General features: G+C 40.2%; 1 protein-coding gene across 10 annotated transcripts in view; it reads right to left on the bottom strand.

Annotated features, from left to right (window-relative positions):
• LCORL (ligand dependent nuclear receptor corepressor like) overlaps positions 1-25,870 on the bottom strand; it is an 85,484-nt gene extending 59,614 nt beyond the window's left edge. For 4 of the 10 annotated variants that reach the window (XM_040588600.1, XM_040588590.1, XM_040588611.1 and 1 more), the window contains exon 1: positions 25,654-25,870. In XM_040588600.1, coding sequence (XP_040444534.1) covers positions 25,654-25,801 — 148 coding nt within the window. In that variant the 5' untranslated portion in view covers positions 25,802-25,870. The remainder of the gene's footprint in view (positions 1-25,653) is intronic. The other 6 variants (XM_040588652.1, XM_040588675.1, XM_040588660.1 and 3 more) reach the window with 3 other exon arrangements.
• Between the last annotated feature and the right edge of the window lie 239 nt (positions 25,871-26,109).

Below are 26,109 nucleotides of genomic sequence, written 5' to 3'. Positions count from 1 at the left end.
GGAGACATTTATGTTAGTCTCTTAATGTAATTAAAAGTTTCCACAGTTTGCTTTCTTGAACAAAGTTGTGAACAGTTCTTTTCCCTACATTAACTCTCCCCCCACCCCATGACCATCCTCTACCAAATCTATTGCTTTCCTCACTCAGGGCTAGGATGAGGACTCGCAGGACCCGTGAAGCTGGAAGTTGTGACCTGCAGCAATAGGAAGGGGCTCTGTTTTTCCACTGGTAGCTATTCAGGTGCTGGAAAAGCATGCAGCCCAGGAAAGAGGTGAGAAGGAACAAGCACTGCCGGAAGCTAAGCCCGCTTCATGGGTCGCAGCCAACGTCACTAAAAGGAAGCAATGGGTGGCAGTAATTGCAAATTCCCAGTGGGATGAAGGTTTCTGCACAACAGCCAGACTGGCTGTCTTAAAAGCTCTGCTGCTTGGCTGTGGTCCAAGTGCTGCAGAGAAACTCTTACAACTCATCTGACCACTGCAATATTAGTCTTATGTACATGGCCACCATGATAGTGCCGAAGGACATCTTCAGCTGATCAAAGCTAACTACAGGTGTCCAGGGAAAACAGTGAATGACACCTGAGCCCAAGTGCTGATCCAGGGGAAAGGCTCCGACAGGAGCAAACACATCCTGTGGATCAACATCTAACAACATGGCTGCAGGCAGAACTTCAACTCTTAAAGGCATTAAGATCCTCTGAGAAACTAAGAGTGCTTGAGAGAGATAAGACCCACTTGATAATGTAGATCATTATTGCCAACAGGCTTGTCTCATAAGGAGGGCTTCAAACTAGCTTTGCCAGGAAGTTGAGACTGAAGCCTAGAAAGCAAGAGAATGGCAGAGAGGGTAAATGCACAAGACAACTCAACAGTGAGGATCTTGCAGTCCCCCTGAAAAAGTGGCATAAGCAGGGACACATCTGAAGTAACTGTGTATGAATGTATTCATCACAGGAATCAAACTGCAGAGCATAATAATTTTACTGTTGAGTACGTGGTATGGCAAGACAGTTCACACAACTGGAGAACTGCAGTGGGTGGATACCGGCTTTTAAGAAAGGAGAAACTAGAAAGACAAGGACAGCATTTACACTTTATGCAAAAAACTTGAACAAATGGAGCGTGGAACAGGCTACAGGACAGATGAAAATCCATGGGTCAGGATCCAGGGGAACATCATGATGAACAGCTGTTAGAGACTGTCCAAACAAAAGTAAGTAGACAAAGCCTTCCAACAAGAAAAAGTGCAGCACAATCACAGGCCTTAGCTCTCATGAAAAATACCATTCACCCTGACATCTGCTGAGAATTCAACATGGTGTCACACAAGCAACCCAGGAGATTTCTATAGCGCTTGCAGGACAAACCTGACTGAGGTGGTGGACAAGCTCGATAGAGGTGGCACTCCGCTAGACCTGCTACTTACCAAGGAAGAACTGATCAGCGACCTGACAGTTAACAGTGGTCGTGGTCACAGCAGCCACTAGATGGAATTTAAGATCCCAAGGGAAGCGAGGAACCCGTGTAGCTGAATGATGGCCCTTCGCTTAGCGGTCTCTGACTTACACCCCTCACCCAGGAGGTGGGGTGCAAAGGAGTGCAGCAGTCCTACCTCTGTCTGTCTTGTCTAGACCAGAGAAGTCTTAAATAGGCCAAAGGCCTATAGCAAGGTTTTTCGTGGGTTATCCTACTGACTCTTTATAAAGTAAAAAAAACCAACACAATACAGGTAAGAGTAATTGCCACAAACTGTTATTCTGTGAATTATCTCCAGCATGTTATCTGTCTACAGAAGTTCACTCAGATTTAAGAGAGTATTAAAACAGGACTATTAAAACAAAAGTAATTCTTCAGACTGCCTTCACAACTTTTAAATAAAGTCTTCTTCAGGAGAAACTACTGTTCAAGTGTTCATAGAACTTAATGATTTGTTTTCCATAATGTTTTATCACTGTAAACTATTTAGTGTCTGTCACATCTTAAAAGCCTATGTACATTAGGAAGTGTATGTTGCCACATATGAACAGTACAGGCTGTAAAATTATTTGTTACGAATAAAACAGAATAAAGATTAAATGGATACATTCCATGGAAGCTTCCCAGATTGTGCACCTTATACAGGCTTACAGAAGTATTCAGGAAAGACAATACAAATTGAAGTCAAACAGGTTTAGCTATACATTAGCTATTGTTTTTTGAAAAGTTGTATGTCCATAATGTCTGAGACAAAAGTTATTTCAGCCTCACAGCGATCCCAATTCAACACCTGCTCAAACTGCACCTCTCCTCATCCTTCCCTCCCCACATATTCTAGGTGATCACAACGGAGACTGCATATATGCTTTCAATAAGTCTGTTCAAATGACTCAGACTATGTGTTAGGAGAAAACCAAAGAAGAATAAATATGATGCAATAAATGCAAACTGACATTTGAGTACTGCTTTCAAATGCACCACTTGGCAGGTCTGAGGATAATAGAGGTAATTACAGTACAGTTGGGAAAAAGAACAGTAGTATATGTACAGGCTATATTAGAATGTTTTTGATAGGTTTGGTGTATGCTACATCATACTAATTACTTTATTCCCCTAGTCCTGTTTATGACCATACTAACTCCAGTATTTGTATCTTCTTTTGAAAAACAGTTCCATAAAAGCAGACATATTTCCATCCACCTTTGACTCTTCATTCCTTCACAAGTAGTCTTTTTTCCACTTCTATTTACATGTTTCTGTTTCAGAAGTAATCTGATTCTACAGCTTTAGCTACAAGGCTTTTTTAGTTGTTAAAAGTCACTGCATTTGAGACATTTCACTAAAATTTGATCCTTTTTAGTAAAAAAAAAAAAAAACAAACAACAAACCCCAACTTTTTCTTTGCTCTACTCAGTGCTAGAACACAATACTACTAAATCTCAGTGAGGGTCCTTATAAAACTTAGGAAAAGTATAAATACAATTGATGCAGGGGCATATACAGATACTTGTCTAGTCACTTGTAACAGGGTAACTGGGGATCCATGTAACTAGCTGTCATGCTGCAGCCACCGAGTTTGTTTTTTGGGTTTTTGTTTTGTTGTTTCATGTGTGGGTTTTTTTTGTTGGTGAAGGAAAACCCTATAATTCAAATTGTTATCACACCAATGACCTCACAATAATCCACCTAGAAAAACCCTTCACTGGTACTTGCTCCCCCTCCACAGGTCTGCTGCAGCTTTTTCCGCTGTAGGGAAGTATGAGCAGAGGAACTGATAAAAAGCTTTCAGTGCAAACTTTAATAAATTCACTTTTTGGTTTGATGTTTTTCCAAGCCATAAAGAGTGTTTTATTCATATCTCTGGATGCATACCAGAAATGGTAGATGAATGTTACTTATATAGACAGACAAAATTTAAATTGAAGAGGGAGATGCTTAACAATACCACTCATCCGATTCATATTTACTGCTCTATTTTTCATCTTAATGCTGAAAGGTTACCCATTAGAAGGCTTCATATTCCCTCATAAGTATGTCTTAAGGAATTTGGAAAATACCAGGTGCATGCAAATTAAGTTCTGCTTTTTCCCTTCTTCTCCAGCATACCCTCAGTTAAGCATAGGGTAAGACTGCTACGCACCACTTTGAAGGACAAGCCAAGTGTGTACATTTTTACTACAATGAAATGAGACTTTTAGCTTAAAGCCGTACAAGCCTCTGGAGGCACCACAGCAGAATCATAGGTCGGAATCTTCCCTCCACTTTGTGGCTTACTATATACCAAGAATCACATCTGAATTACGGTAGTTCAGGTTGGTTTACTGAAGTCCAAATCACTTGTTATTTAGCTTAAGTAAAATCAGGCCTTGCCCCTCCTCCTATTTAAAAGAAGGCTCTTAAGTAACATGCATCAGCAAGGAAGATTTATGTCTCCTTATTTTGGAGTTTATTCAATATTCTAAGCAGAGTAAATGGAATGAAAAGTTACAGTAGAAAAAACGTGCATGTTCTAAGCAGTGTGGAGTTTAGCCCATTAATGCCGCTTTTTAAATCAAAACTAATGTGAAAGTAGGTTCAGAATTACTGATTTCAATTCTTAGAGGATTGTAAAATTTAACAAATGGTCTTTAAAATGTAATTAGGAAAATCCAAAGAATAGGATTACATTTAATGAGATTGGGCACAGCACTGCCAGACGCAGCATTAAAGTGAAACTTCCTTTTTTATTTTTTAGTGTTCTATAATAGTAGTTAGTGTTACTTTATCTAGTTGTTAAAGAGACTCTATTACAATGAAAATTTCAGTTGCTGCTTCTGCATTTTCCTTTGACCACAGGAACACTGTCATCTAGTTTTCATATATTCACATTTTGAGGTGGTATTTCTTAATCAATGGGGACTATTATGTAAGTTGGTTGTATGAGGAGCCTCAGAAACTAAGACCACATTGGAAAGAAACTATGGGCAAGTAAGGACCAAAAAAACAACTCCTGCACACCCCGGTTTACTGCCCTAACCAACAGGCTGACCTCCTTAATTGCTAGCCTCCCTTGCCCCATATACTTTTATTTAAGTGGTAGTAACTTCATGGCGAGGTACAACACAAGTCTGGAGCTATAATTCACTGACATAACTGAAGTTAACATGAGAAGTAAGAATTTCCCTTCATATGTGAAAATATATAAGCGTTAAGACACCAAGCTTGGTTCTTCCTTACCAGAGCAATGACTTAAAAGACATTTCCCCCCCCCCCCCCTTACAACTTTGCCCCCTTTCACTCAACTAAAAAGTGATCCCTTTGAAAAATAAGTGTAATTTGAAGAAACGTTTTATATAAATGACAAATTTACTTCTACTTCTCCCCATTCTACATAGTTTCACAACTGCATTATTTAATTTGGCTCAGTACAGAAGTGTACCTGAAGGAAGTTTTGTGGTTTGCATTACTAAGTCAGCTATCTTGGATTTAAACAATCATACCACAGACAAAATTCAGCTTCATTAGTTCTGTCAAGCATTAGAAATGCTTTTATTAATTTTTGTAAACCAGTAACCCAGGCAGACAGAGCACCAAGTCTCTCAGTTTCTCTGAAAGGAAAACTGCTTCTATTCAAACTCACTCTCAACAGTGTTTCAATATTTATTTTAAAATACAGGTGCAAGACTAGAAATCAGTAAAGGCAAAGAAGTCATCTGCCTTTTTTTACAAGTTATCCCTTTCATAAGAAAGGGACTTTGCGCTCATGTTCAGTCATCTTTTAGTTTCTAATCACATAAACTTACAGCCTTCTGAAGTATATACCCCCATTTTACAGGTGCTGCTTGCATGCTGCATTCCACCATATTTGACACTGCAGAAGGTCACTGGTTCTGCTGAAAAAGATGGTTATCTGCTTGTAAGTTTTGTGGGTTTTTGGTCTCCAAATAAACAAGTGGTCTCCAGCTTCCAAATGACAGGAAAAAAATTAATTGCATCAAGAAACTCAAACCCCTTAAGAATATCTCTGTTTATTACTCAGACATCACCAAGTTCCTTTGATGCATCAGACCACTCAATTTAGAAAACATTTTAGCAGTTTTACATAGCACTAATTCAAAATTTTGAGAAGTATTACATAGTTATCTCAATCTTTTTCTTCATTACACCTAGTTAGCTTTATCCTACCATTAAGGATACAAGCAGCAACTCCCTTACAGCTTAGTAAAGGAGATAGTCTTTAAAGACAACAGTTTTTTTTTCATTTTTATAAGGGTAGAGCATTTAACAGAGTAACTTAAATTAGATGTTAACATCTCCATCTGTTTCTTTTGCCTCTCCATTTCTTCCACAGGTCAGCAGCTGTCCTCTCTGCCCCCTGACCCACATACTGACAGCAATGGATGGATTCATAATCTTAGTCTTCTTTCTATATTGACATAATTCTCAAAGTAACAGGGATTTCATTGTTTTTCTGTTGTTTTGTTTTTAATCTGCTATAACAATTGGGAAAGGATTAACCAGGTTATGAAACCACTGAAGCACTAAGTTTAAAACAAACCCAACCCACAAACCCAAACACAAACAACAATCAAACACTCAAACAATCACCTTTTTGCCATTTATACAAGCGGTAAGAAAAAAAAAAAACACTAACTTGCTGGGCAGAATACTCAAGATATAGGGCATCATGACAACAGAAGCAAAGATTAAAAAAAATTTATTCAAGTGTTGTATTTTCCTGGTTTTGATGTCACTACAGAATATGTATTCAGTAAAACACATTACTTGATGCAATGCTGGCCAGATTCTCAGGTAAAAAAATGCTCATTTTTCTTGCAGAATTCTTCGACGTAATTTAGGCTGGATTTTACATAGGGGAGTGGGGGTAGGGAGAGGGTTTCTGTTGAATATGTTGTCTAGCTTGAATCCACTTTTTGCTTATAACACTAAAAAAAAACCAGTATTCTTGTAATACAAAGTTCTAAACATTTTACTTAATACACTCATTTTCTTTACCGTATTGATTCAGATCCCTGAGCAAACAGGAACCAACATACCAGAGATTCCAATGTCAAAGGGAGGAAATCCTCTATTTAGACTCCAATACAAATTCCAAACCATAACTTAAAAAGATATTTGTCCTCTGCAAATCTTGACTGCAAGAATTAATGTAGTTGAAGACACTGCCTCTGCCACAAAGAAGAGACAGGGTGACCAAAAATGAAATGAGACTACAGAACAGCTTCAGTTCTAACTGGTTACTTTTCACTTCAGATAAAAATCCTTGTTTTCAACTCTCTACCCTGTGCTTGAGGGAATGCAGACAGTGATGAAATAGTTTCAAAAAATATATAGATCAAAAGGACTAGCTATAATATTAAGCAGTTTTAAGCATCAAGCAGAATACAAAAACAGGAGTGATATTCCAGTGCTAGGAAGACTGACGTTGCGCACACCTCAGAGGCAAAACAAAAAGAGGAAACGTCCTGCCTCCCCCATCCAGTTGCTCAAAACTTTTGAAGAAAAGAGTGGCCAACACGGGGGTGGGGTGGGGCGGGGGGGTGGGGTGGGGAAGAGAAAAAGGTTTGTGGGTTAAGACTGAGATTAGCATCAATTCTGAGTTCAGGTCCATTTTTCAAGTACTTATAAATCACAGTAAGAAAAATAAGGTTCAATAAAAAATGAAGCATCTCCACACTACAAAGTAATGTTCTACACCAGTAAGTAAGTGTCCTTACAGACTTGTAAACAGAAGAGCCCACATGACACCTCTTACTGTAAACAAACACTGTCAAAATTAAAATTAGAATTAATTTCTAATGTAGTATCAAGACACTGAGAAAGTTGTGCTATTTATAATTTAAAAGGTGTAAGGAAACCACTTCAGAAGTGACAGTGCTGCTCTGTGTATACGGGGAAAGATGCTTTTAAGCAACAGTAACTAGAACTTAGTTTCTGTTCTCTCTAGAAAGTCTTCTTTCTTTGAAGAGTGATGTACTCACAGATGTCACACAGGGACATTAGAGATGGAATTGGTGTGAGTATCAGTATTCTTCAAACACTGAAGCTTATCCTACTGCCTTTCTTTTTTCAAGACGCTACATCAAAAAGTTATCTAGATATGAACTGTTACTTAGAACAGTGCTGGTGATAGTTTGGGCCAGTTCATAGTTTGTGTCCTTAGAGAAGAAGAATCAGAGGGAGTAAGTCATGGTAAAAGAAGATCACATCCAGCTTGGAAAAATGCTCATGACTTCCTGATTTGGTATCAATTTAACTGTTTGACAACAGAAGAAGACTAATGCCCAAAACTAAAACTTGGGAACTGTCACTTTCAAAAGACCATGTGCCTGAAGCATGTGTTTGTTTCTTAACCATAACTTTAATATGCGTGAGGACTGAAAAGTTTGGCTATTTCACTTAAAATGTTTAGGTTTGCCAGACAAAGGCATCTTTTCTACATGAAGGTCTAGTCAGACGATCACTAAATCATCATAAAAAGTGAAGTCTGCAGCAAATCTGTAACGATGAATAGGTCACAACATTGCTTTACCATTAGGCAGCACCATACATCTTACCAGCATCTGGGAGAAAGTCTAGCAGCCAACTAATGAACAAATAGGTCTGGCACAGTTCCTGGATTATCGAAATCCAAGAACGTGAAGCTTTCTGCTAAGGTAGAGCTAGCTGAAAGCTGTTAAGAGAAAAACACAGTTATCAGAAAACGCCAGTTCAATGAGCCGAAAAAAAATACTTAACTCAAATAATTCTTACCCTGATGGACTTTTGAAAAACTGAAGCTTAGGTTTCTGTATAACACCATGGGTCTACTGCAAACTAACGAAGTTCCAAACCTTCAGAAGCGTTCCATGCAACCGATGCCTAACAGTGAGTTTAATAAGTAAGTGGAACTTAAGGAGATTCAGACTTCCATGGGAATTTTCAGGAGGTTTCTTTTCAATTATCATATCTGCATCATTCAACAAACCTGTCTACTCCCCACAAACTGCAAACTGTCTTGAAATTATGAACATGAGAAGTCATTCTTATCTCCCAGTAGATCCAACTCCTTCCTATTCAGAAACTATTTGTTGGTCTCTATTACTTAAAGAAAAGTTTGAATGATTGAAATCTGCAACTAGACTGCACTAAAATGGTGGTCCCTGAAATCAATTGACACATTGCTTATCTGCTGAAGGCACCTTGTATCTAGATGCCAAATTGTAACAAGGTAAGTGAACTGTCAACCCTACAAATTTCAGTGCTGCATTCTTTGAAGAATTTATTTCCAAACATATTAACACATACTGAAACCGGCTGATTAAAAATATTTTATAATAATCCTAGACATACCATAATTTTACCAATAAATGAGTGCAACATACCTTTAAACTAAAAGTTCATTAAAGTTTGTCATGCTTACTGTTCTGCATTTTATAATACCTGTGCCATGTATTTTCTCCTTTAACTTACAGATTGTTTTTATGAATACCTGGGTTTTAAAAAAAATTATAAATAAATAAACCAACAAACCCCCCTCAAACAGCCATCATTTTTGTATCCAGCCAAGACCTGGCTTGACAAATTAGATAAAATGTAGAGCTGGCAACATGTCAACTAAGTCAACAAGAATTGGACATTTATCTATGTAAAAACTTCACTTGAAATAAAACTTATTAACCATGTCTCCTTTCCCTAAAAGATTTTCTAGAATTCAGGGTTAAAACTGCAAGTGTCTCAGATAATCCAGTTATATTGTAAGAACTCTAAATTTAGCTTAACTGTCATTTCAAATCAGTAAACAACCTCAGTGCATAAAAGAAAAGATGACATTGCTCAAAGTAGGTAAGTAATGTATCTCAGCTTATGTGTCATGGTCAACCAACCTGTAATCTACATTTTCTAAGCACACTTTTATTGAATTTACATAATACACTGAAAAAAATACACATGAGTTGCTAATTGTTTAACATTTGATCAAGAAGGCTGAATTCCCTTGTTTCCCACTGGAGATTGAAAAAGCAGAAATATGGAAACGGAAACTTTACAAATTTTAGCTTCACATTAAGCACTCTCATCAGATAAAAGATGTCAGATATAAGAATAGAACAGGAAAAAGAGTCTCCTGGTTTTGCTTTTAGCATTTGACACAATTCAAAGATTAAGCAGGTGTGTTTGGGTGGGGTTTTTTGTTTGTTTTTTAAAGCAATTAACAGACATCTGTACAAACTTTTGATTAAACTTCCTCCTAACCACTAACTGGCCCAAAACAAAGAACAAAATGGTAAGATTCACAGTATGAGACTTTGATTCTCATCTGCTGTAGAACAGAATTCATATAGTATTCAAATGAAACCACATCAGTTCTGAGACTTTATTGGGAGATAAATACATTAATAATATGTATAGTAATGTTTTATAGAACATAATCAGAAGTTAATTACAGATTAGTTACAAAATTTATTATTCTATAAACACATTACTAACAACTGTCATTGTGACTTGGGGAGCAGGGGGTGGAACACCATAAGGGAAAAACAGACACGTATTTCAAGTACCTAGAGGCCAGACTCTGAATACTTTAGTCACGTAGAGAACAGACAACTGCTCTTACAGAAGGCGGATGGGTTTAAACAGTAGGCTATCCTGTCTTCGAAACATGCTGTTCCTTCCGTATTCCAGCACTGGCTCTTCCTTAGCAGAAGCAAACATCCATTATTTCCAGACAGACATTGATTCTCAGTTCTAAATTTTTAGTCTGCTTTAAAAATAATAAGAGATATCTCTTCATTTCATACTGTGCAAAAAAGGAAAAAAATCATGTCCCTATTTTGTTTCTTAACAAAAACCCAGTGCAAATGCTGTACTTATTTTAAGCAGCTAAAAAAAAAACCCAACCCAAAAAAAAACAACCAAAAAAAAAGCATTTGAATCTGGAGTTTTAAGCCAAACAGGTACCAGGGGTCTGGGTGTTTTTTGGTGTTTTGTTGGGTTTTTTTGGGGGTGTGTGTGTGTGTGTGTGGCTTTTTTTGTTTGGTTGTTTTTTTGGTTTTGTTTTGGGTTTTTTTTGGGGGGTGGGGGGCGCAGGGTGTAGTTGGACCATGAATTTTACAATTAAGGTAAAATCTTTACCAGATTTCACTTTTCCATTGACAATCTAGTGAGTTTCTTTGACACAAGACAGCCATATCCTATTGCTTCCCACAAGTCTCAAAGCAAGACAAAACAGGAAACTTCAGTACTTTAAGAAGGAAAAGTACCCTACAGATCAGCTTAAAGAAACAATTCAGAAAGACAACAGCAACCACTTAGGGAACCCAACTGAACTGCAAGGTCAAGAATACAGGAATAGGATTTCTTAAAAGAAAAGGGTGATTACAGTCTGTATTTCCAGTAAGAGGGAAACTCCTGCAGGAACCAGATAAAACTGTTCCAGCACTCTGGAAAACTTCATATGAAGTTACTTATCTGGTACCAAACTTCTTAATCAGTCTCATAGGTCAAGGTTACTCATATGCCACACAGAGCAAAACAGCCTTTATCTGTAAGGTTGAGAATGAAGGAGAAGAAAATGCCAGAGTACCATTACAGACATACAACTGATGAAGCTGTTTAGTATCCAGTTCATAACTGTTCTGTATGCCACATAGTCAGGTTACTTGGTTGTTAAAGGGCAGGTGGAGAAGTACAGCACCACACAGAACAGAGGACAGTTAACAGCTCTTCAAATACACCATCCAAATGACTGCCAAGCAGCTACTCTTGCAGACAACAGTAGAAGAGGCTATTCTGGTTCTTCCGAGTTTGTGATGCTGGTGGTTGAATGAGGCAGACAAGGTAAGCAGAGGGTGTGTAACCTGTTGTTCCTACCTAGGATGAGACCTGGAGAAAACAAGCAGTCGCTCTACTGCCTTTAAAACATTCTCTTTAATACCAATTTCCTCGAAGTTATTTGGTTCCTCAGAAGATTCTGAAAAGATGCCAAGATCTCCTCAGACAGTATGAAAGAGCCAAAAATGACTGACTAAATCAAGTACCAGCCCTCAAAATGCTACTGTATATGACAGCCTGAAGTAAAGGCCTTACAAAGTTGGGCCAGCAAAAAAACCCCTTCCTGAACAACTGGACAATCATTCTTAAAGTCACCATTTAAGAGGCATATTCATCAAGTAAGACCATAGATTTCAATAACCAAAATAATCATACTGAAGCAATTTTACTCAGGACACACTACCATGGGTTTCTCACAGCTTTTTCTCCTGCAGTGTCACTGCACAAAGCATTGACTGGTTAGGTAAGAAATCCATGATCCCTCAAATTTTCAGTCCACTCCATAAAGGTTTGTGGAACAAACAGTGCTTGCCAGAGATGACAACAATAATTCAGACATGACTGATTTACAGACAAATGCTTCCTCAAAAACTCCTGATATTTTTTGGATTTACCAAATAGTTTACCTCCAGTGAAACCCCCATGTTTTGTTGAGAAGCCCTAGTTTTAAGAAAACACCCTGCTCTGTGCAAGCAGTGAGGTACTAAATGCAGAAGTATTCAGAACTCAATCTGCCATTGTTTCTGAGGACTGCGCACAAAAGTTGATCTAGGGTCACTGCTGAAGTGCAGTATTTCACATCAGCACTGAACTCAAGAGCTCTCTGGACACTTCCAGCATTTCAAGAGAAGAACTCCCAACACCACAAGTTATAAATGGAGCGTTTCTTATTAAATCCCATTTCCTTGGGGCACAACACACTTGTTCAGGAGTCAGGAGACTTAGACAAGGGTGCAGATGGGAAAGGCACCTAAGGAAAAAAATGGAAAGGCCCAAAATAATTTCTCAGCTCCATATCAGACAGCTGAGAGGACCAGATAGCATGAATGAGGAGTGCATGTTTTTGGACAGGGCTATAGCAGACTGGTATCAAGTGCCTATGGAATATACGTCTGTTAGAGTCAAGACACATATGAATTGGCATCTCAAGACAAAACTTTGTCAAGTCTGAGGGGAATTTGCACAATGCACATAAAACAAGCATAGAACTGACAAAAAAGGAGGAAGACAACAAGTGATGCTGAAGAAGATGGTCCAGCCTGCAGAAGAGTTGTTAGACTATTTCCTTAGGGCTAAGTTTTACCTTGCTAAATACATTTTACCAACAATCGAAAGCAGCACACAAGTATACCTGAAGTTCTGACTGATTGCTTCAGCACAGACTACAATATAAGCCCCAAAGATACACACGACACCTCATTTCACATCTGATTATATGAAGTAAAATCACAGGACAACTATAAGCCATTAATTGAACAATTCCTCAGATTTAGGCATCAACAAAAAAAGGTGTGGCAAGACCTCAATTCGGACAGCTTTGAAACAAAGCCTCCTGAACCTCTTTATGGCAAAACTCTAAATATCATCATCAGGATTCTGAGCTTAAAAGCCAGGTACCACAACAGAGTAGAACACACAAGTGGCAGAATTGCAAAATAAATAGCTAAGATGGTAGAAGTGAGTTTATAAACCAAATTTCTCCAACAGTCATTGTACTATAGCACTTCCAAGCTTGTTTTTAGTCAGTTAAATACTACCTGTGAGTTCTGTACAGTCCGATCTACAGAGGTCTTCATTTTCAACTCCTCAGGCTGAGCAGCTAACCCTTCTTTCTCTCCATTCCTTTTTTCCTCTCCCATTTAACTCACCTTCCAGCTTAAGCTACAAGCTCCCAGCTTGTTGCCATGATGGTCCGCTATATTCTATACATTCTCTAGGACCTTCTCTCTGCCAAGATAGTTCAGTTGATGCCAGGGAAGGAGCAGCCTCTCCTACTCCTCAGAAGGCCTACAGGACCCAGTCATAATATGATCAGTTTAAGGAGAAAATAAAACATCTTGTAATAACAGTCTCTTGTTGACAGGGACAAAAAAAAAAAATCAAAGTAACAAGAAAAACTGAGAGGAACTTGAGATTCATACAACTGATTATGAAGAAGTCATTGACCTAATTATAATTACCTCAAGACCAGAGCACAGGAAAGGGGCAAAACTTAATGCCAATCATCAAAACACCCAATCGGCAATGGCATATGCTTGCTTAGGTTATATGCTAAAGGCATACATGGCATGATAGAATAATTTAGGTTGGACTCAAATGATCTCTAAGGGTCTTTTCCAACTGTAAACCCAGCACTGCCAAGTCTACCAGCTAAATGGTGTCTCTAAATGCCACATCTACATGTCTTTCAAATACCTCCAGGGATAGTGACTCAACCACTTGCCCGGCAGCTTGTTCCAGTGCTTGATAACCCTTCTAGTGGAGTTTTTCCTAATATCCAGTCTAAACCTCCCCTGGCACAACTTGAGTCCATCTCATAAACCAGCAAGTCAGAAAGCTCATAACTGGGCAAATAAAATACAAAGAACAGAATTACCAGATGCCTAAAGAATTATAATGTATTACTAAAGAGCCAACAAAACTTCTATAAAGGGAAGTTGTACTTCAAACACTACTGAGTTATTTGATGATGTCAGTAGGTATACAGACATGACACTAAGAGTAAATCAAGATTTTGAAATAGCATAATCTGACATCCATCTCCAAAAGCTTTAAAAACTTCCCAAATAACAGAGGTGAAGTCCTTGCGTAGGTAAGTAATGGGTAAAACATGTAAGTAAACTGTTAGTTTTCACAGCAGGTCACAATCAAGAGTGTCCCTGGGTTGCCTTTGTTCTTCCACCCAAAGAGATGATCGAATGAAGTGACAATCCACTGCCCAGTACAGTCTAGTATTAGCAGCAAAGAAAATGAAGAGCATCAGTGGAACTTCAAAATATTGAGGTATCAAGGTGGCAAAATTGAGGAATATTACCAAGCACATATTAAGCTAAATAATGGAGAAAGCAGATCTTCATATCACATAGACAGTAACGGGCTTTGAACAGACATCACTCAAGTTTTAGCTTGGGGTTCAAATACACAGTTCTGTGGAAGGCTGAGCTCTGTAAAGGGCATGTCAAATGCTTTGACGTCTTAAAGGAAGATCTCCTGCATTGCTTCCTGGTTTGTCACCACAAATTCAAGATCACATCAGTGTGAATACACGCAGTTCTAGTTTTGCCACCTCAAGAAGAGAGCAGAACTAAGATGAAAGAAGAAAGGAGGAAAGAATGATCAAATTTAATAAACAGCTTCTCTACAAGGAACATGTAAGAACTCTTCAGTTTGGGAGATGGAAGAGATGGCCAAGGGAAGATAAATCAGGTCTTCATAAAAATAATTGGAAACAATCTCAAACCCACATAAATAGGAAACATCTCTGCTATCCACTGCTTTTTTAAAGTAATGGCTTCATATGGTGCTTCTTGTTTTGGGACAAACAGAAGTCACATAATATAACCAGGGGACACCTGAGATACACTGAAGTTTTATGTTGCTTTGAAATAACACATCTATGCAGAATCAACAATAACTTATGCCAGAATAATCTAGTAGGTTAGTTATAAAAAAACAAGAAAATGTTATTTCTCCCAAGGATCAAGACAAGTGTCAATGAAGGCTAGAAGATTTCATAAATATCATTATAATTTTTCCCTAGCAGTCCCCCACTGGCTGCAGACAGTAGATCCTAGACTAATCAGACTTGCTGTGATCTAGTAGAGCTGTTCTTATCTTATGATGCAAAGACAGATTATTATGACCCCCATTTAACATGGTCTAGACCATACTTTGTCTGAAATACTGTTTACTCTAGAACCCATTCAAACTGAAACAGGAGGAAAGGGAAATACTCAAACAAATCACAAGAACAAAGATATTATTATAGCCTCTATTCTGCAATTGGGACTGTACCACAGTGCAGACAGTAAACTTTGGACAGTATATGCTATTAGCAGTCTGCACTAGCTTGTACATTTGTAGCTACATTTTTTTTTTCACTTGTCTGTGAACTAGTAGTTTAAAATTCAAATCCACTACAGCAACTTTTGAGTGATTAGTGCTCATTATCCATTAACACTCAGGTTTTACTATGCTAAATAAGCAGTATCATCTGAATATATGGAAGGGGAAATGAGAAAAATAGAAGGGAAAACCCCTAAATGACAGCATTGCCACAATGCATAAAAACTGGGGATAAATTAAGGCTGGAAGTGTCCTAACTTCTAGTCAGAATCAGTTTGGGATCCATTTCCAAAACCAAACAATTAAGTCCTTTGAAACAGCTACCGATTAGCACGTGAAAAACCGATAACAAGGTAGCAGACTTCTGGACCTGGCAAGACTGCCAGAGACTGACATTTCCTGAATAAGGTGGTAGGAAGAAGCATACACCCCTCTTCCTCAAGCACCATGAAATAGGATACCTAGCAGCAGTTCATATAGAAAGAAACAGATGAAATTACACTTGGAGAAAGACGACATGACAATTTTCTGATCAAAAGATGGAAAGTATAATTTGCCTTAGTGAGCATGTTTGTGGTGAAGATGCTCCATATAGAAACATACAAAAGTCAAAAGCTGAGAGAAAACTATTTGTGGAGACACAAAGTTGTCAAGATTGCTTTAATGTCACTGATGATAAAATGTTTGGAAGCAAAGGCAAACAGGTGGTTTCAAGGAGAAATCAAAGACAGGAAACAACTGCTTATGAAACTTGAAGGATGGAGAGATAGGGTGGTCCAGGAAGAATAAGAAAATGTAAGGAGTATGAACCAGAACCACACATAAGTCCACAGTCACCGCATTATTTAGCTGGTAGCACAGCAAACTTTTGGAGACAAGAGTTTGGCACAGTTAGCACTACAGCCCTTATACAGAGCAGTCTAAGGCAGCAGTAGATCCTATTTTTCTTCCCTCTCATCAGATGGCTAACACCAGAATGACCTACATCTGAACTACAGGTCACAAAGCAGGAGCCATTAGACAATCCTCCCCCATATTAAGATTAGGGTGCTTAATAGCTCCACTTAGGTAAAGTCAAATCTTCACATTTAACTGGGCCTTGCTGTGGCATGCTCTCTGTTCTGTGAGCCAAACCGACAGCTGCAATCACAAGCTGGAGTCTTTTAAAGCAGTCTTCTATAATCTACATCATATACGGCAGCAATATTAGTTAACTGTTAATCAAAATATGTCCAGCAGTTTTGCACAAGTAGTAGTTTAACCTGGCATTATGAAACAGTGTAGTGCTTTTAGAACAGAAAATAAAACTTGTAAATAACATGCGCAAAGCTTTTTGACAGTAGTTATAAAAAGCAGCCACATATTCAACCCTGATTAATTACACTGCCCCCTGACCTATTAGTGGCTCAGCAGACTAGAAATGCACTCAAGTTAGTTTATAAAGCAGTGGAATTTTGACTGTGAAAACTACTATTCATATGTAATATTTTTAACTAGCCTTTAATTAAGATGATTTGAAGAAGCTGGGAACTGTGGAATGAGGAAAATAAATATTTATAATGTGAAAATTAAGCATTTTTGAAAGCAGTTGGTAGCATTTTAGAATAAAACATGTTGCAAAACAACATTTTTTTTTCCAATGAACAGCTCTTCAAATGCGAGTAATCAATCCCCAGGTGCCACAAAAGCTAGGACGTCTCATAATTGGAAAGCAGGACCCTAGCAAGTTATACAAAAACTGAAAGCTGAGGATCATAGTTAAAGCAGTCACAAATTCAGTAAGCTTTTGTTTACCAACAGACTATAAAAGAAAAATTCACATCTAGTGATACTTACTCAGCTCTCACTGCTACTATACAACACATGCTGCTACAGAGATGCAAGCCTGGATGGATGTTGAGAACCAAACAATTAAAAGCAGTAACTTTATTTAAAAAAAAGCAGAGACCCCAGAAGAATTTTGCAAAGAAGAAAACTTTATGTAAGAAGGGGTTAATCCAGCTGCTCAAGACTGCACAGGAAGCTGGTCTGTGCCAGAAATGGAAAGAAAAAGATGACAACCTTACACGTGGGTCTTTGATCTGCAGTCATGTGCTGCTGACCACAGCCCATAGAAAGAAATTCAGCCTCTACCCCCCAACGCATTTCTGCGGATTCAGAGTTGCCTGCTCTTTGTAATATGCCTTCTACAACCTTATAAACTCAAACAGATGAGCCATTACCATCCATCTTCCCTTCCCTGCTCTCTCCTCACCTCTTCCTGGCTTCTTTATGCCTTTACTGGATGGAAGGATGAAGTGGTAGATTAGCAGTAGAAAAAACCAAACCAACTAACCACATTAAAAAAAACAAACCCACCTTGTTTGAGGGTGTAGTTGTTTTATGTATGGTAGCCAAATTTATAATGCCATCCTTTTTTCAGAAGTTTAATACTAGACATGTGAATCACACAAATTCAGTTCCGTTCCAACCTATCTTATGAAAGTTCCCTCCAAGCACACGGAAGAAAGCAAGGTTCAAGAATAACATAAAAGACAGCGGTCCTAACTGGGATGAAGAATTTTAGGTTAGCGAAGTCTATAAAGCTCTGGCTGACCTCTACATTTTACATAAAGACACCGAACATTAAAGGTTAGAATAACAGCCTTGTTTGAAGCCCTAATACTTGTGTCACGTTCAGGAATAAGGGATCCATTGTAACTATCTATTCAAAACACCCATATAATACAGCTGAAAAGTAAAAAAGGTGAGGGCGGATAAGGGGAAGAGGTACTAATTTTTCTCACTTTAGCTATAGGTAGTACAAGCCTTGGCTACTTGCCAGTAGCTGAGGAATACAGCTCCTCAACAGCATACACTGATCTGATAAATTCATCAGCATGACACATTCCTATTACACAACTACTAGTACTTATTACTATAGCAAGACAGTTCACTAGACTCAACTAACAGGAAACCAACCCAGAGCAACAACAACAAAATCACAGTAGCCGCGCCCCCCCGACTAACTTAAACCAGAAGGGCCATTCATTGTTACATGAGACAAGTTCCACTACAAAGGGAGAACAAATGGAAAGATGTTATTAAGAAGAGCAAGAGCACAGTACCACTCACAACCTTGATCAGGATGACGTTCATCCAACTTAGTTTTCACCTTACTTCAAACCCCCAAAAAACTGTTGCTAAAATAGGCAATTACTAAAAATCAGAAGCCTTGTTCTCTCCAGCAAAGCTACTTATACTTGACTCACAAGAAAAAGCAGGTACATAGTAAACCCGATTAGGAAACTGATCCAAGTTAAACCAGATCTGACCTTTTCTTTCCTATTCTTCCTCCTACCATGTTTTCCCTCCTGTTTTCTAGGTTAGCATTAAGCTAGAGTAGTTACACAGTCTAGTTTGTTGAACTGTTTAGTAAATGAATGCTCATACCAGCTGACGTAAATCATGAAGGTAGGCACAGTGAGTCCGGAAAGAAAAACAATAAAATTGTGTTATGCATCAACAAAACAAAACAAAAAAAAAACAAAACACAAACCCCGAAAGTTACCAGCCTCAAGCATTAGCACACAGTTATTGAAAGCCCATTCAAAGGAAGGATTGAAACAGAGTTGCAGTGACACTATCTGTACTTCATTGTTTTAGTTTACACAAACTCCAGCTTAGGAAAATCTTAGTGCCTACAACGTAGGAAGGCTATCAGAGTTTAAATTTGTCAGCTCAACACCAGCCACATAAAAAAGTAAACAGCTACCATATAAGAATATACAGTAAGAAAGTTCAAGCTATGCCTAAAAACATTGACAAGGATTACAGTAGTTCCTGGAACACTTAAAAATTGAACTGCTTCCATATACTGGTATCTAGAAATAAGGAGCACCAAAACCATAATCAGAGGTGTTATCAACATTAATCAAGATGTGTGTATCCATTTGCATGCCCTGCCACACATTTCAATTCTGAGAGCAAAGAACTCAAAGCATTGCTTGCACCCTGCAGTCCATGGATTATTCTGTGTAGCAGGCAGTTTTGTCTTTCATAAAATTTTGCTCCATTCATCCTTACAATTGCAGGTTCACAAGAGATCAGTGAACTTGTACAGCATCTACTGCTAGATGCGCAGAACTTCCTCCCTTGCCTTTTAAACTAAGCCTCTGGGTATCATTAAGGTAACTTCTTGTACAGTTTTCCCAAGTAAAAATTTGTCTCAAGACTCAAACATAACATGTCCCTTCAAACACACATGATGACAGCAGTAAGCAATTACTTCTTCCTGAGAGAATGAGTTGAAATGGATTGTGAAAGGATATGGAAAAGAACCTGATTTAACACTATATATTTGAAACAAAGTTAATTCAACACAAGCCAAACAAACCCCATGTGTTTTCTCTTAATTCAGTCCGAGGACAGTTAATGTGATGCATAGACTACAGCAACTTCCAATGACATTATACACATACTGGCAATTTTTCCTCTTTTGTCAACCTGCTTAATTTAGGGGAAACCAGGCTGGTATGTTTAGGGCTATGTTCCATTCTTGGCAGCTGACAGCACCATAGGCAGCTAAACCAATCCAATGGCTTATTTCTGCTATTACCCATCCTGCTTCTGTTTCACTGTCCCACCCCCGTCCTTGTGCTAGCATCAGCATCCATCTTTTTTGGGGAGGTAGGTTGGTTGGTTGGTTGTTTTTTGCAAACCCCTAACTCTTCTCAACAGACTGCTGACTGGCTACTGAGTTAAAGCAGATCAGACAGTGGTCCAATGAGTGCTGATGCAAGTACACAAGCAACAGGAACATGCAGTCAAGATTGTGACTTCTCCACTCTGGTAATAGTTCTGTGAGACATGATGATGCAAGATGGCACTTTAACGTATTCTTAAGATTGCAGTGCCATAATAAGTGTTCAGTGCTAATGTTGACTTGCACACCTGCCTCTGATACCAGTTTGAGCTATTCCTTTACATGATACCATCTTCACCCACTGCATCAAAAACTGTCTGTGAACCTGTGCTATGATTCTGATCTAGATTCAATTTCTGTTCTTCCAACACTTGCAGTAACGCTGAGATTACTTCCCTGATCTCTTTTACAACTGGAATCACTCCAAGAGTTTCACATCATAGCTCAACGCACGACAGATCCACAGGAACACTTTACACCAGTATTACTACCCATCATACTGGATGATGGCACTGTGGTCACAGCAAGCTTGTTTGCCATTTCAAGAAGCCAGAGAGCCAAGGAAGCAAAAGAATTGAAAGCAGGTATAATTTTGAAATCATTCTTGCATACAGTCTGTTAATGGCTTGACAGGTAATAGAGCATTGAGCCATCAAAACAATCACTAGCAGATACACACATACATTATAGATGTATAGCAAAATAACTAGTTCTGCCACTACTATTGCAGCAACTGCAGAAAGTCACCCAAAACTGCCAGTAGTATTACAAAAAAAGTGACACTAAGCTGCTGCGAAGTACTTAGAGCCACAACGAAAGTGAGAACACTTCTGCTTATTGTGGGAATAAAGATACTAAGTACTTAATGCAAGCCTGGGGATCACACCAAATGCAGTAGCTACAAATTTTTTGGTTGGGAGTGAGGTGGGGAATGTTCCTCTACCTGGAAAGTGCACTTGAGACCCCTCATGTTCAAAAATAGTAAGCTGGAGCAGAAGTTCAAGTATTTTTTAAAAAATATTGAAAGTCTTGGTGCATCTAACTGTGTTTTGATGCATCTATGTATCCCAGTTTAGAAGGACAAAAGTCTGAAAAAATATGAGTAAAGGAGTATTTGTATGCTAGATTTCACAAGCATACAAAAATGGATTTTCACTTTGATCACATTTCAGTTTTTATAAGAAACCAATACCAAGGCTATTTCCTGTCAAATGTGTGCCATTGAGCTGCAGCAGAGGAACAGTAAAACTTCTACCCTTCCCCTCCCCCAAACAGCAATATTTTTTTTTTTAAATAGTTGAAATAATATTTTAAACTTTCATTTTCACAATGAAAGGTTATTCAGAGGTTTTTATATTTTCACAATAAAATGCAATGCCATAGCAAGAAGATTCAATATCCATGACTGGAGTTACCTGGCACTTTCCATTAAAAAGCCACAAGTTACTGCTCCAAACTCCACTGTAGGCTACTGTGACAACACTATAAAAAGCACCACCTGATGAAGCTTTTTCTTGCACCCAGCAATTACTAGGTCTCTCCTCCGTGCCTACTTCATGAAAGTTATGGGGACTCAATATACTTGCTAACACTCTACTTGCAAAGTTCAAACAAAATTGGTCAGTGGGATCAATGACTGCTTGGAAAAATGGCATAAATCCTGTTTCTTAAGGCTGACCACAGTATGAAGCTAGACTTTTATAAAAGCTCCATACTAGCAAAGCCTCCCAATCCAATGGCATGCATTTAACCAATTCACATTACAAAGCTTTTTTAACCCTTCTGATATTCATCTCTTGCAATTTAAACCACCACAGAGCTCAGTTGCTGGCTAAGTTCAGTACTTCAAGTCTGAGCTTTCTGGCACTTTTCCATAAACATAGAATTTAGAATTAGGGTATTTTGTTTGTTAGTTATGCACAAAGACTGTACCTTGGACAAAACATACCAGTGAGTGGTGCTATAAACAGTACTTGTTAGCACATATTATGCTGTAAGAACACCAACAGAATCAAGATCTTCAGGTGCCTTTTAAGAGCATTTAGTTTTGAACCCTTGATCAAGTCATGCAAGGAGTTAGGCACATCTATAAGCACAAGTCTAGGCATCTTAGGAATGTCAGCACTCAACAAAACGTACACAAAGATTACCTACCACCTGAACAGCTATTTTGTACTGAACACCTCTTTAGTATTTCTATGAATATATTAATTCACTTACAAATCTGAAGTCTTTTGTACCTTCAGATATGTTTAGATACCAAATAAGAGAATTCTCAGTAATGTCAGTGAAATTTTATTGCTGTTTTTCTTTTCCAATTTTTAAAATGCTTAAACATTTTTACCCAAGACTTTATATCATATTCTGCAGGTCACAAATTAATGTAACAGGCTGGCAAAACCCAAGCTTTTAATTCTGAAGTCCATGCAGTATTCAAGTTTGCAACTAGGTTTTGAGAAACAATTCAGCAATTGAGCCCTTCAAGCATAAGTCCCTAACCATCAATGAACTTCAAGCACACAGTATAGTGTAAGCAACTGAATATTATTTCTGTCTCAATGTTGCGGATATGAACAATCTGTCAACTACAAGCCCCAGCCTGGACGATCACTGTCTTGGAGGTATTATCTCTGGCTCAGTTTACCATATCCATAAATTAAGTGGATGGGGAATGCTTTACAGATAAAGGATTTCAAAATGCTCAAGTGATTATACTACAGAAATGTAAACATCAAATTTAGTATCAACATGGTAAGTGATACCAGACATCAAAATAAAGTTACTTATCCAAAGGGTTTAGCAAAAACAATATGACATTTTCAAGAAGTCTGTACTTTCTTGCTTTGTTCCCTGAACATAATGCTTAACAAATGATATCACCTTTCAACATTTTTTTTAATTAAAAAAAAAAAGCAAAGGGTAGAATGATCTGAGACTTTTGTTGGTGCTTTTTTTTTTTTTTTAGGGCAGTAAGCTAGTTCAAGAATTGGGGGAGGCTACTACTTTACCGCATAATTTTCCTCACTTTGCAACAAATGTGTGATTCTTGAGAAGAACGAAAAAAGAAAAAAAGTTATGCCAAATCCATCAGATTCACCACTCCTCTCACACCACGTTGCCATTTCAGCCATCAACCAAACAACTTTTCAGACCTTCCACTTAACACTAAGTTTGCTACACTCTTCAGATCCTTAGAAACATTTTGCCGAGAAAACACAATTAACCATTTTTACATTGGAAGCTGATTTGAGCTAACCTAGGAGGCCATTTTACACCCACAGAATTTCAAAGGAGTAAAGAAAAAAAAAAAAAAACAACGAAACAAGCCAAAGGTGTTAAGGGTACTCTACGTCCATTATCCTGACTACTCACTTTCTTGCCACTTTGTTTACATTTTCTCTCAGATAAGGGCTGCTCAACAGGCATGCCAAGTAACAGTTCTTAACAAAGGTAGCTCTTGACTATTAAACCATAACCGATGTCCTTCCTCCTTAGCAGTTGTCAATCATTTCAGGGCTCCTTTCTATTAATTGAATTTTGCATTATGAACATAAAAATCTATCATATCCTAAATAATTATATTTCACACTGATTGCACCGTTGTGTTGCTTCACACTCACTTTTCTCCTTCTTGGAACAAAAATTATGTTACCATTTTACACTTTGCAATTCTCAGTGAAAGAGCAACCAAAAAAACCCCAAAAAACAACTTTGAAGAAGCTCCCTAACCATAATAGGTCTGCCCATCAGAAGACCCAATGTATGGTGAATTTTTTTTTTATGGAGCATTCATTACATTTCTTTGCAGTCCTTGTCAGTGTTGGTCATGCTGTGCAACAGCATTCCCTGAACACATCCAGCAGCATACCATTACCAGCTGAAAGTCCCTTCAGTCACCAACTGTCAAGCAGACTTTTAGGATTTTAATTTAAATCTAAAACTGAAATGACATTAAATAACAGGTAAACAGAGGAACAGCCACTTATATACTGTGAGATATTAGCCCATCAGATTTAAGTTTATCACAGCATCTGTGTCAATGACCTACCTTTCCCTATATATACTAATTAAACTGCATTCTTTCCACAAGAAGCATTGTCTAATATATTAGTGTACAGAAAGACATAAACATTGTTTTCCTAAACAGTAGTATAAAAACTCAAAGACAGTGCAAGTGTACACAGGTATCATAATATATAGACAGGTGTTATTACAGGTGTTTAAAAGTGTTACTGGGGCAACACTGCAAGAACAAGTACATGCGCATGAAACAGCTACCAAGTTACTGAAAATACGTAAAAAACCCCCACAAACTCGGACAAAACTAATTGCCTGCAATTATGTGTACCTACTCGTTAGATATTTACTTCTTTCTTTGATCTCGTCTGAAGCACAGGCAGAAACACTGAATGAACTGCTGCTTACCCTCCCCGCTACACCTGTGTTTCCACCGCTCAGCCATCAGGGAGGATCAGCACTGACACTAGCGTGCTGCTTGAAGATCAAGGGGTTTACCTATTTCCCTAAGAAGGGAAACGGCTGTTGAAACGATACAAACGAGCAGTTCCTGGCATCAAAGCGTTCGCTCCCCCTCCAAACATTAAAAAAAAAAAGAAAAAAAAAAGAAAAAAGGAAAAAGAACCAACAAAAAAGAGAAAAGCACACAAACCGCACCCCAACCCCCACACCCCCCGCCCCGCGGCGGCGGCACACGTAACGAGCGCCAGCGCTGGCAGCGGGCAGGCTGCCCGCGGGGAAGGGGCAGCGGAAGCCGGGGCAGAGGCGCGAGCCGTTACCCCGGCGGGCCGCGGCGGAGCGTGCGCCCTCCCGGTCGGAGCGGAGCGGCCCCGGCCTCCCCCGGCCCCCGCCGCCGGGGCTCTCCCCGCGCGGGAACGCCGCCGGGGCGGCCGCCAGGGATCGCGCTCCCCCGCCCCCCGCCCAGACACGCGGGGAAGTCACGTGACCCGGGGGAACCTCACGGCACGAGAGCCACCGGGGCAGCCCCGGGGGCGGGGGGGAAGGAGTGCGAGGGGAGAACTGCCGTCGCCATGACAACTTCCAGGGGGGTGGGAAAACTTCAAATCCCAACCGTCAGTGCAGGAGCGGCTCCCTCTTAAAGGCGCACACACACACGCACACACAGGCGGGCTCCCTCCCCCCCTCCACCCCCTAGGCACTGGCGATGGAGGAGGAGAGGAGGGGGGCAGCCACCGGCACTCACCGCGCCGACGGGAAACCGAGACAAAAGGACCCGAGCCGAGAAGGGGTCTCGGTCGATGGCGAAGGGAGGGACCGAGCAGCCCCGGCCGAAGCCGTAACACCCACCCGCCGCTGCCTTGAGGCGGCTTAGGACCTTCGCTCTCTCCCACAGACCCCGTCTCCGCTTCCGCCGTCCGAGAAAGCCGCTGGAGCCGCTCCTCCATTCCCGCTACGCCCCTCCGCCCACCCCAGCGACCCGGGCTCAGGGCGCCGAGCCCGCTCCCCCGCGGGGAGACCCCGCTCCCCGCCTCGCCCCCCCCGTTCTCCTCAGGAGCCCCGCTGCCTGCCTGCCTGCCCGCCGTCGCCCCGCGACGGCCGGGGGACCCCGCCGCCCCCCCACCCCCCCGCTCTCTTACCCACACAGTGCATGAGCCGGTGCCGCCAGGAGTCGAGTTCTCGGCGGACTCCCCTGCGCTCCGCCGTGCAGCGGGGGCTCCGGCACTGGGAGGCGGCGGCAGGAGGAGCAGGAGCCGCGGCGGCCATTCTGTCTGTTCCCTTTTCCATCTGCCTCTGACCTCACGCCCGCTCATTTACATACGAGCGCGCGCTCCCCCGGCTCCTCTCCCTCCCCCCCCCCCCCCCCCTTGCCTCGTCGAGCGCGTGCCCGCGCCCATCTTCCCCCCCCCCACCCCCAGCTCAGCATCCGGGGCGGGGAGCGCGCGCCGCCTGGCGGGGTGATTGACACGTGTCCCCGCTCCCCGCGGCGTCCCCCGGCCCGCCGCGGGGCCTCCCGGGCCCCATTCTGCCCCGGCGGAGAGCGGGCCGGATCGGTAACCGGGCCGAAAGCGGGCGCCCCCTCCATCCCCACCGCC

This window comes from Falco naumanni, chromosome 1 (genome assembly GCF_017639655.2).
Source record: "Falco naumanni isolate bFalNau1 chromosome 1, bFalNau1.pat, whole genome shotgun sequence".
NCBI lineage: Eukaryota > Metazoa > Chordata > Aves > Falconiformes > Falconidae > Falco > Falco naumanni.
Note: the sequence above shows the minus strand (reverse complement) of the source record. Positions and strands in the feature narration are given on the sequence as shown.